This window comes from Dermacentor albipictus, chromosome 6 (assembly GCF_038994185.2).
Source record: "Dermacentor albipictus isolate Rhodes 1998 colony chromosome 6, USDA_Dalb.pri_finalv2, whole genome shotgun sequence".
NCBI lineage: Eukaryota > Metazoa > Arthropoda > Arachnida > Ixodida > Ixodidae > Dermacentor > Dermacentor albipictus.
In genome coordinates, this window is record NC_091826.1 from 25903903 (window position 1) to 25916539 (window position 12637).

The 12637-nt window shown below is 44.2% G+C and overlaps 1 protein-coding gene across 6 annotated transcripts in view; it reads right to left on the reverse strand.

Annotated features, from left to right (window-relative positions):
* Positions 1-2262: 2262 nt before the first annotated feature.
* Positions 2263-12637, reverse strand: part of bma (SCY1-like protein bma) — a 550265-nt gene continuing 539890 nt past the window's right edge. For 2 of the 6 annotated variants that reach the window (XM_070540208.1, XM_070540207.1), the window contains one exon: positions 2263-5415. In XM_070540208.1, coding sequence (XP_070396309.1) covers positions 5134-5415 — 282 coding nt within the window. In that variant the 3' untranslated portion in view covers positions 2263-5133. The other 4 variants (XM_070540212.1, XM_070540211.1, XM_070540210.1 and 1 more) reach the window with 4 other exon arrangements.

Below are 12637 nucleotides of genomic sequence, written 5' to 3' on the forward strand. Positions count from 1 at the left end.
AGTAAAGATGCAATATGCGTGAATGGAAACATTTTATGAAGATTTTACTTTGAGAACGCGTTATTTGCGTAGCCATATCCACGTTTTAGACGAAGCCTTTTACAACACCAGCCAGCACGAGCCTCGCAGACACATATACCGTCATTCCCATGACGGCACGGTGCCCCCTTAAGAAACTCCCATAGACGGTGGCGCCAGATTACCCTCTACGTGTTATAGTGAGAAACTCTGTGATTATGTACGATGCTCTGCTTCCAAGCGTGTGGCGCAAGCGTTTCGTGCACTCATGAAAGCACGTCAGAGGAACGTCGGCACGAGGAAAACAACAGTGTGTGAGCAACAGCGATGGTTGTGTGAAAGGTGCAGAGAGCACAGTACCGCACATGCACGTCAGCACGAAGGGCCGAGTGGTTAGGAGGGTGCTCGATGGATTGTCAGAAAAGAATGCGCCTCGTCACGTGACACACACGCAGAGATGATAGAAACGAAGAAGCAGTGATAACGCCTTCGACTTAGTGCCCGCCATGAAAAATTTGTTCTGACGACGTCTCTTACATAGGCGTTTCCCTCTGCGCGATAGGCGTACATCCCTGAAATCATGGATACACTGAAGCGCCCTGAACAAACGGATCAGCATTCATAACTGAACAGCGATACGAAGAAGCAGGGACATGACTCTTAACTACTGCAGGTTTATAATTGGTAACTTCGTTTGATATTTTCAATGCCCCTATCCCAGAGTCAGAATTGATGATGCTGGAAATGTCTGTACGGTCTTTATTACACGAACCTTTCCTGTGTCACGACAGGTAATATTCAGCTGAAAATAAGTGAAAGGCACTATTTCAATCGAGCTATGAAAATTTAAAAGTTGTCACAGAGATGTAGGTTCTGTGACAAGACGTTGCAACGTTTATTATGACACTATCTCTCAACATGAGGTAACTTTACAGGAAGATGGCAGCTTGAAGTGATTAAAAAGGGGTCGAACAAGGAATTTCGCCGAAGTCGATAAGGGAACTTCGTAAGTGCAGCGTTTGCTGCCCTTACAAGGATAAATCTTGCTGTCGAAACGCTGGTCTCAGCGACGCTTCGTATTCCACCACTGTTAATCAATGAAAATGTCTGTAGCCTCAGAGCCGTAGTAGTTTTCATAAAAACATTTCGTTGCGTGGAAAACAAAAAAAGTCAATGGATCACTGCTTCTGCGAGTGCCTTAGTTTTAACGAGGCGGTGAAATATTTCGGCACTAGGTGTTGAAAAAAAATTTAAAAAATTTGGTCACCGCTGTTTGGCGCTTACAAAGATGAGACATATCATTCTGTCCCGGTGCGATGAAAGCTTGGTTATATGCGAGCAACTCCGCACCCTCCGCCAACCTTTCGGGCAAGCAACAAATCGCGTGTACATGCTACGTACTACTGACGCGCTTGCATAGACCTTCAGGGGTGGTTTCACACACGATAAAGAATGCGGAGGCGAGGGAAATTGAAAGAGGAAGGATGGATGTTGAAGGGGGAGGAGGCGCGTTACGTTTTGCAGTGAGCTTATAACATGGTCACACGGGGAAATTAACGTGCTGGCTTTAGTGGGCCATTAACCAGAATCGAGGTTTGCAACAAGCCACGATTAACGGATACAAAATAGAGTCCATTCACGCTTGCACTGAGGAGACACAGGGGTCACCAACAACAAAAGTAGTTTGTGATTATTGATACAAGTTCACATGAAGCACCGCCTGTCACGACTTCTGAACCATAAAGACAGCCGGCTTTGCCCCTTGAGTTTTCCGCAGCGCAAATCGATGGAGTCAAAAGGAGTCGCCTTTGCTGTTCTGGTCACAGGAGTGCAGGTGTAGCAAGTGCTATGGGCAAAATGTTGCCTTCGCGTGTATTGGTACTGCGCTAGGATCAGCCGCCAGCTTCGTTTGGGTGACACTGCGGGTGGTGGTGTAGGCTTAACACACACACACTGCCGACATCTACGGTAAACGCTCGCTTTGAGTTCGATGATCGTCAAACCTGTAGCTCATGTTTCAGAATCAGCGTCGTCGTTGTATTTCGAGTTAGCATGAGTTTCGAGGAGTGGTTCACGAAGTTTACAGAGCTTGGAGATGGAAACTGCTATTTAGTACGGGCGCCTCTTACTTCTGCGAAGCGAAAAATGCCTTTCACGAGGTCAGCGTTCATGGGTCACTGAAATGTGTCGTGCGATTGCGCGGGCTGGCGGGAGTACAGGTCAACAAATGAGTAACATATAAGGTTCAACATCCGGGGAATATTTATTCCTGGTCGACATATTCGGCAACTTCTGCCAAGTTCAGGCTAGATTATTTGGCGCGTTGCAAAGCGAATGAAGAATTCAAACAGGATGTGATATCTGGGAATCCTAAAATAAATCTTTTGAATAGTGACGACTGCACTATATTGACCCTGCATTTAAGAAAGTCACTTGGACAGTCTGAATAGGGTACCTATGAGAGACCAGAATAACCTATCATATTAACTTGGAAACAAAGAAATAAGAGCCATTGCAGTGCTCAGTTGGCATTGGTTAGTATGCGTCGATGAGGCTACAACCTTACATAGAGAATGGACTAAAACAATTGAGGCATTTCTACAATACCATCTGAAAATTAGCTTTATAAAGAAAGTGTTAACACAATTTATGGAAAGCGAAACGAAAATACAACGACAAGTTTTATATCACACAACTCATAATCAATCCTGAGTTAGCTTAAGGCTACTTTCATAGCAATCACAGCAAGACATGACTTTAAGAAATTGAAACAATAGACAAGAAAGAACCCGTTCTATCCGATAAATATACGAAAAAAAAACAAGGCATGTTTACGGAAAGTGTGCGAGCGTTTACTTCGGTTAATGTAGGGGTAGTCGTAATATATCCTTCAATGTTTTCTCAAACCTCGAGTAATTTGCACAAAACGCTTCTGTGTAGCTAATGGGATGCCGAGATGACATAAATTTGTAGTCATTGAGCAGCATTGCTGTCAGTTCTGCACTTCTATGGTTGCTACCTCCTCAACGATCTGAAGCACAATCCTTTACCACACCGTTTCGTGATGTTCAATGCCGCGTAACAAGACTAGAGTTATTTCCTAGTTTACTGCCCATTTGACGACAGTTTAATACTGACTCTACTTCATCCCAAATGAATGGCTGGCTGAAAGTTACCCACTATACCAAGCGGTTTGTCAAAGGAAGCGTTACTCGTAGCTGGTTGGCAATTATGACTGTAGCTTAAATACTGAATACCAACGCCCTCTTGTGAGAGCTCAACGAAAAGATAGGCTTGCATGCATTACACGCTTTGCCTTGAGGAGAAGACCACTCTTTGAGCGAAGTGTTCTTGCTTTGCTCGTTGCAGCCTGGCTGGAACTAGCACTCCACTCGGGCCGAGTGCTCAGGAAAGGCTGGTGAGAAAAGCATCCACTCCGATCATAGTCTCGACATGGCTGTATATGTCATGTGCCTACGGTCTTCTATAGAAGTTAACAGGTAGGTCGCGATAACGAAAATGAATGCGCACCCTGGTAGTGTGTAGCCGCAATGTTTCCTTGCTCCAAGGACAACACATAGTAAAGAAACGGCATCGACACCAGTCGCCGGCCGTTATGAGACCCTGTGCGGTTTTGTTATTTCTTTTTTTTTTCGTCGCTGTAGTCATAGTGGTACGAGACATGTTTTAGTTGTTGCAATGTCAAACCTATCAGGCGCCACTTGGGCCAGTGTCAGGAAAAACTGGTAGCGAAAAACGTCGACATCCGAGCCATAAACACCTTCCGGCGACAGTCCCGAGTGACATAAAGTAGAAATCAGTACTGCACGTGCTACGCACTGAAGCTGGAGAATGAGAAACAAGGCTACCTACAAGGCGTCACTGAAATCGTGACTCGTATAAGTATCCATCTTGTGGTGTGTTCTCAGCAGCGTTCCTACTAGAGTATCATTAAGGGCTTACGAGAACAAAAATGATATAATGCATCATCTCGTACTCCAGTTCACTTGCACATCAGCTTGCGATTACTCAAACAAAATTAGATGACATCGCAAGAAAAGCCTAGCGCCACGTCAAAGAGTGCCGAATACACTACACGCTTCAAGTTCACAAATTGCACGTTCAAGGTTACTTGCTTGAGAAATGAGCGTGACGTCAGCTTTAGATGTGAAAGCACCATCCTTGTATAACCATTCTTGTCGCCCTGGATTCTTTTCTTGCGTTATGAACGTGAGATTACACATAAAGTGTAACAGTGCACACCGCTCAGTAAAAATAACGATGCGGAAAATTACACACAGTGCGATGAAATCCGCCACGGGCACAGATACAATTTTGCGGAAAAAAGTAGCCAGAGGAAATTTGTGCTCACTCGGACCAAGTTCACGCATTTCCTCCTCAATTGCACTTCATTACATGTCAAGTGAAAGTTTCACTGAGGATAGCCCGGCACACGTGAACACACTGATTGAAAAAAAAAAACATGCCTGCGTCCTTCATTTGCACGGAACCGTTATGGCATTCGTTTTTACCAGGTCTCTAAAGCCCAAATGCAATCCTGCTGAATCGGACATTTCGCTGGGGTCCCGAGCACCGTTACAGCTGACATAAATGTTTCCAAGAACTGTGAGACACATGCAAATATATGTACCATTTGGTGCGCTTCAGCAGAAAACACAAAATGTTTTGCATTAACAGAAGATGATAACTAACAGAAGCACAACTTATCTCAAGAGGTCCCCGAACAACGAGGCTGCGGTACATATGGGCATACGGCTTGCGGTTGCGCCACGTTCCCCATGTGCTGGCTTTCATCCGACACTGTAGCAGCATCTAGGCCTCTAGCGACTCCTCCAGCAGCAAAGCAGGCCAACGATAGTGACAGCAGCGCCAGCACAGAGCCTTAAGCTCGCTCAGACCACGATCGCACTGTGGCGTAAGACCTTCTGATAAAGATAAACCGAAAAGCACCCTCCTAGCTTCATCGAAATGCATTAACCTGCACAGTCCACACCTCCCCTGCTGTTAGTAGTGGCGTAGTAAGTGGTTGCTACTTGAGATCAGTGCCAAAAGATAAAAACATTTGGTAGGGCCGTGTATGCAGGGTCGCCGCGCTCACGCCTGCGTGGGGTTTCCCACGGCTGGCGAGGGGATCCTGGGCTGCGGCAGGAGCCTCCTGGAGGCCCTGGGCGAGGGCGACCTCGACACCGCCGGCGAGGTCCTCGGTGGCGAAGAGCGCAGCGACGGAGACCGCGACGACGGAGACCTCGACGACGCCGGGGAACGCGGCGACAGCGGCGACCTGGGCGACAACGACCGCGGCGACAGAGGAGACCGCGGGGAGTGGTGGGGCGACGCCGTCGGAGACGAGGCCCGCGGCATCGGCACTGGAAGATGCTGAGCGGGAGAGATCGAAAGAAGAGGAGGAGGCAAACGGGACGGGGAGGATGGAGGTGGAAGATGGAACAGCGGAAGAGGTGGTGGCGGTGGTGGCAGAGGACGAAGAAGAAGGAGGAGAAGAGCGGGAAGAAGTGGGTGGAACACGAGAGCGCAGATAGATCGGCATCGAGAGTTCTGTCTTTTTTTTCACTTTTTTTTGAGTTTTTTTTTTCTTCGCAATCTCGACGGCTCGGGATGCTGTCCTGTGTCCCCTTGTCTGCGTGCTCTTGCGAACCCTGGCCTGGGCGCGGCCTGCCCGCGACTTCAAGACGCAAGCTATTTGCCGGAAAACAGCTGCGACTGGTGGAGGGGTGGGAAGGTGAGGAAGAGAGAGAAAAGAGAGAAGAAAAAGGAAAGAGGAGCTGCGGCGGATCTGCTCCAGCAGTGGTTTTATTCTTCGGCGCTGGCGATATGTGAACAGGCCATTAACAATTTTCTCCGTCCGCAGCGCGCAAATTCAGTTAAATTTTTTTTTCTCTGCGATGCAAGGGGGACAACATCGATGCAGGCGTTTCAGGGACGGGATGCAAGCTTTCGGTATTGATCGGTGTAATCTAAGAAGCGCCCTGGGTGCTTTTGTTTCCGTTCCGGCTCCTTAAGGCCAGATGAGTCAAATTCTGCATGCCAGATCATGATGCCTTCTTTAATGGCGAAGCTTCAGGTGCCTGCAAAATCCGGGCAGGTGAAATTCATTGCGTGTAAGTGACTACCACTTCAGAGATTTGAACAAGGCATAACGTGCTTCGAAGAGGACGCGATATTTTGGCAGTAAAGTACATCCCTGTGTTGCTAATGGTCATCAACGCTAAGCGATCTCAATCCATGCGTTTTAAGCCAAATTGTCGGAAACGTCGCAATGGAGGAGGTTTGTCAGCAGTAATTTAGTGAGCTGCTTGAAATGATCACTCGAATTGGAAATGACCACGAGTACTCATGGAGCTGACCACCTACATCCATGGTGGAAACGAGTCTTTTTTGAGTTTCTTATATTATACTGCCGACATAGTAACTGATGGCAGGTTACTACACCTAAGTTTTGTCTTGTTTTACTAAGGACTCATTAAGACAAGTACCTAAGATGTATAAAACGTTCCAAGAGCCAATCGCAAGAAAGTAGTGAAGTACCCCATCACGATTCTTTTCCTATTTAAAAATATCCGGATGACCACTGAAAAGCTGAATATCTGCCTTACAGCACCTAAAGCAGCAAAATTAGCCTCTGTGATGTTGAAGGTGATGAATAATACGCTGTTTTTTTCCATTATTTAACAGAACTGAGACTGCCAGCGAATTTGCGCACACGAGATAATAACTTAGGGCCTGTTTTACATCGTAGCTTGTCGTGAGTGAAACTACAAACCAGTCTTTAATCCGTTTTATGTGACATCGCCGCCAACTTTTCAAAATAATAAAGAAAAATGATGTCAACGCTGTACTCATAATACGTGTTTTATTTGTGGGAATACGAATTTCACCCAAGACTATTTGGCACGTGGGGGAGAAATGAGGTCCAATGCGCTCACTACGATGGTGAGATCGAAAATAGTTCAAGAACTTCCCAATTCTGAAAATCTGATATCTGGGTACTGTTCCAATAGCGTCCCAGTGAAAACGAAACTATGTTTTTGTGTACCAGAGAAGAAAAAAAGGCAACAAAAAAGCTTCTCTCTCTTCATGTACACTCTAAAAATCTCCAGTCTTGTCCCAGTTGACCAAAATGTCTGGAGTCTGGGTAAAAAGAAGGTTGTCAAAAGTCAGCAAAGAAATTAAGAGGCGAAAATAGAAGTTATAAATTACGTGGTGCCAATCGATGGGTTGCTACAAAATAAGTTGGCTAGTATTGAAACGCTAAAGCGTTTAGCGCTGCTTAAATGCACATTTTCTTTCTTAGACACCGGATAATGCAGTCCGCTTGACCAAAAAAGCACCACAGCGTTTAATGTCGTGCCAACAAAACGTACTGAAAGAAGCAAGATCGAGGAAAGCAAACGTAACTTTTACATGTCAGGAATTCGACATGTACAGGCTTTGTAAAAAATTTTGCATCATGTTTCTAATGGCGCTTTTTAGAGTGTAGCGTGCTTCCAGAGCAAGAAAACACAAGACAGCACACAGGGAGCATGATTACTGCATCTACGCACAGCCATTTCGCATTCAGCCCAGAGTCGGGAACACAGCTTCTCTCCGCGCAAGACGCACACATATGGCGAGGAACCCTTCGGTTCCCACATCCTGGCAAATGCGTTTCGCCAGGGACTTGCCGAAATCAGAACCCACGGCTCGGGCCTAGGAGATGAGCAGCTACACGTTCACTGGCCGCAAGAACGTGACCCCTTTAATAGCATTTGCGGAGTGCCAGGAGACCTGCTGTAATTTCGTTTCGTCGGGATCATTGTTTATTCGGTATGACAGGCCACACGGCTGTAACAACTGATAAGGACACATTCGTACAACACAGGCACATATAAAGTATCTCTGTTTTATTTCGTGCAAAAGTACTCGTGTAATTTGGATGATTTCTTTCTTTGAAGTTGGCTATATTCAAGGAAGCTGAGTGTTGTGATTGAGAAAGTTTTAAAGATTAGGGCCTATCCCGTTATACTGATGAAATTGGCCTATTTTCTTGGCAAAAGAGGTAATTCAGTCTAGCTTGTTACATGGCTTTAGGCCTGCGCCACAGGAGTGAGCAACTGACACAGGGAGAAGGAAGCGATAGAATGAAAAGATCAATAAAGTATCTGCTGCACTTTCTATCTCGTCACAAATTCTTGAAATGATGGCTGAATTTCTCATTTTCTCATTGCAGTTCTGAAAATTCGGACATGTTTGTTTGTGCCATTTCAATTCTTAACACAGAACCAGTCCCAACAGCAGTTATGTGTTTTGGGTATCGCATGAGCAGGAACGTTAAAGCGTCATCGCCTCGGTGTGGTTTCAGTGGTCGTGCTGTTGTTGTATTCGGAGTTTTCTTTTCATGCCAAGCAGGCCTTATCTCGAGTAATATGGCTGCACCAGCAAGCATCAGTGCAGACGACTCTTCCTTCAGATTAACGACGTTCTCGGAAATTCATTTTGGTGCACTTTATTCGAGAATTTCGTCTCCGCATTCGAGAGCAGACCACATTTTACGCGAACACGTGACGGACGTTTGGAGAAGTCAGGTGCGAGCGGTGCGAAGCGAGATTCGTGAGGTACGCGTAAGTGCCCGGCTGTGCGAGGAGAGAACAGTGTTCGGACTTCAGCAGCAACATATAGCAACACCGAGGGCAAGGACAACGACAGAGAATGCATAAAGCCTCTTACAATGCCCGAACAAAGATTCTAAACAGGTTGCCGCTAACAGCACAAAAGCAAGCGTTCAAGCGTGCCTTCGCCCCAGAAAACATGTGATCGCAGCGACTTAAAAGACACGTGCAGAGCAACACGCTCAAAAAATACTATTCAACTGAACTTCGTATCACAAGTCAATATAGTGCTAGCTTAATATGTGCTATAATGGCGATAAGGCTTTCGATAAGCAGCAAGGTAGCTTTCCCGCAGTTGCACATTCGCAAAACTTGGTGGTCCTCGAACCGTTCAAGTTTTACCCATGTGCGGAGTTCGGTTCATTTTATACAAACAGTGTAAGATTGTAGCACTCAAAAGTGGTTTCCAATGCAGTAAGCAACATGTGAAGAACCTAGTGATTAGCATTGCCACCATGTTTCCGTGATCGAGTTTCCCGGGAAAGCCAATATACCAGCTTTAAAAAAGGTTACATTCCTAACATAGCGGAGTCAGGGATCATATTGTAGTTCATTTGCAATAAAAGTTGCAATGTTGGACAAAATTTTCTGTTCGCGTATGAAGTGCTTTAACTAATGCCCGAGGACGGAAGAGATATTAAGATATAGGGCTTGAAGAAAAACTATTTTACCAGTTGTTTGTTTCAACAATTCATCGCATTTTTTTAGATCTTGGGAATCGATTCCATCAAAATGTTGCGACAGACCCTCAAGAGAAACAAAAGATATAAAGGTATTTGTGGTTAGGCAGCAATCAAAGCTGAAGAAGGTTCTTTACGTTACCGGTACATTGCGCGGCTTGAACACATCAAACCACTTGTGTGACAAGTGTAAAAAGAATAAATCTTTTCAGTAACCAAACATTCGACTGTATTCCGTAACATTAGGTTTTTTTGTGCCTTACTGAGGAACTTCTAAAAATGCTATTGCATGCTTAATTTACTGCTTATTAGTTCATTTTTTTCAGGCATACCCTTGTGAATCTTTGAGCTACGAACATCTCTTGAGTATTTGTAAAGATCTGTAACTTGAGTTTTTGATGTCACAAAGTCTCATTTTACAAATTATGTTGTCCCATTTGGCATGCTTCTTGCTCCTTAATTTATACTCTCCAAAAATATCACAAAAATAGTGTTGTGAGCCTTACTTCAACAGGGAAGTTCCAGGGAGCAAACGCCCGTAAACTTACACTTGTTCATGACAAAAGTGTTATTCTGTACATACTTGCTCTCAACCTGCCTAAACATAAAAACTAGGACTGATTTCAGGAATCACACTTCTTTTACTAGCACATCCAATCGGAGCAACTTTATCTTATCAAAGAACCAGAATATCTCATATTGGCTATATCCATTGATCCCCTATGATAACATGATATCCTCTATGGAAGGCTATGATTCCATACACTTCCATAACATTACGAAGAGGAGCACTTAACCGTTTCTTAAGGTTACACTCTTTTTCCTTATTTCAAGGCACATTCTGGGTGAACATCAAGAAATTTGTGAAGTCAAGGCTCTAGCCCCACTAAAGTGGCCATGTCCCAGCCAAAATGAGATGCACAGAACAGCCAGAAAGTGACGAACAGTGTGCAAGGCAGACGTGAGCCGAACATGCAGAGAGGGTGCAAAGCATGCAGATGACAAAATCATAACACCTCGGCAGGACCCGTCAAAGCGCTACGTCACCAACTAGCACGCTACCGCAGGCAGCTCGCCGACAACTCACAGGCAAAGTGTAGTTTCGCGTGCCATTGACTTGAGCTATAAAAAGTTCATGTGTCTAAAGGTGAGCCATAGCAGGCTACTTTGCCTACACAGTACCTCCTAAAAGGAAGCTTTGGCTAGGGGCCAACTCCGATGTCGCCTATTCAAATACACGTAAAACGCAGAAACGCTTTTATGAAACAATTCCGAGACCAACTTGAATGAAACTTGCTGCATTTTAGTGAGAAAGTTACATACTACTGGCGGTTTCAAGTGGATTTCTTATCGTGGACTAAAGAAGCTTTAGAAAAATTGCCGAATAGGCATGTTTAATAAAATACAACCACAACGTTTACAAATACGTCACTTTTCCAAAAACAGATATTGCTTTTCTGCAAATGCTGCTCTTAGAGCATCTAAAGCGGACAACTTTTATTTGCGAATTTACAGTTTACGTAAATTTGCTACAGTGTTTATGAGTCTCTTGCAAAAGTCTTACTCACGTAATGATGGCATATATAGCAACTGTGTACAATACAACATTTTGTCCGCTTTATATTTGTTACGTGCATTTCGCTCAATTGTCATATCTTTTTTTCATTGCTGAGTTAGAGAATTTTAACTTTACTATTTTGTTCTTAAAAGTTTATCGATCTTCAACAATTTTAATAAATATTCATGGCCGAAATCAGAATTCTGCTTGCAACTGTAAGTAGATATTAATTTGTACATTTAGACATAACAAACCTCATCATATTCGGCATCATGGTTGACGAGAAAACCGCCTTCTCCGTTCTCATTTATTTTTAGATAGGGACCACCGAGCTAAAGCTTCCGCCTAAGGTAACGTTCAGGCAAGCTTAGTGCAACCACCTTAGGGCACCCTTAAAAGGCAGTTTCTCCTCTCATTTCCCTAATACAGCTTGAACAAACAACGACACAAAGAGACAATAAAGAAAGGAAAAACGACAATCGCGCTTCTCTGTATATTGTTTGTTCGGGCTGTATTAGGGAAGTGATTCCGTACCAACTAGCCCAACTCAATGCGAAAAACATGACGACGAAGAAAAGAAGCAGACGACGAAAGCGTTCGGCTTTCTACATATTTTCTTCGTCTCAGTGTTTTTCGCGCTGTGTTGTTCTCGAGCACGGATCTACGCCAACAAGCCCAGCTTTCAGTCTTACCTCTTAAGGTAAAGCCAACCTTAAAACTACCTGTTCGGGTAAGCTTAAGGTAAGCGTGGCGTCATCGTTTCGAAGTAACCTTGAGAGGCAACGCTAAATCTAAAGTGACGTGAATGAACAAACCTTTATAAAGATAGCACTTGCTGTGCAATCAACTATTGAAAGCATGGTTTAGGAGCATTGTTTGCAAGGCACTGAGACTCAAAACAATGCACCTCTGCTGGTGGGGCTTCACAACATTGTGCGTAACATCTCTAAGTACACAGACTACTAACATGTTAGGTGAACATGATACCCAGTGGAGAAACTACATGCCTTTAAAAGAATAGACGTGCTGCATAGCGTAATGTGAAATCGTGTCCAGTTAACCTTTATCGAAACTGCAGGAAACTGTGTGAACGTATACACTGACAGCTTGCTTGTTCGCCTTCTTTGACATTGACTGATGACATTCATCAGCCTGAAACTTGTGGAAGCTTGTCTGGAAGTATTGTTCACGCTATATTACGGCGAAATGTCTTCAACCCGCCTCAAAATTCCAAAAGTTTCTTACTCTGCTTTCGTTCCGTTACAAAGAAAACCCGCTTGGGTTTATCTTGTGGTACTGTGCTACTCTCACTTGGATGACTTTTTTTTTCATTTCTTCTTCACATCTGTGTTATTCTAGTTTTCTGCGGTATAGAAAGAATGTAGTCGTTGAACAGACAATAATTTCTGTGAGACACACCAACAAATTTTTTTTTCACTTAGGGAAAAAGAACATTCGAAATATGTAGTGGTGCATCAATATGAAATTCCTGAAATCCGAAACGTCTCTTAAAATATGTTTTTGTAATTTAAGAACGTGGCTTTGTAAATTATTCTTGTCCGCGGTTAACTTATCCAGAAAGCTCTTCAGCAAAAGTGCAAATTTCTCATAAATTCGCTTTGTTCTACAGGCATTGGTTTGGACTGGATGGTAAATGCTGACAATCGCCACAGTAAATATTCGGGAAATGCATCAAC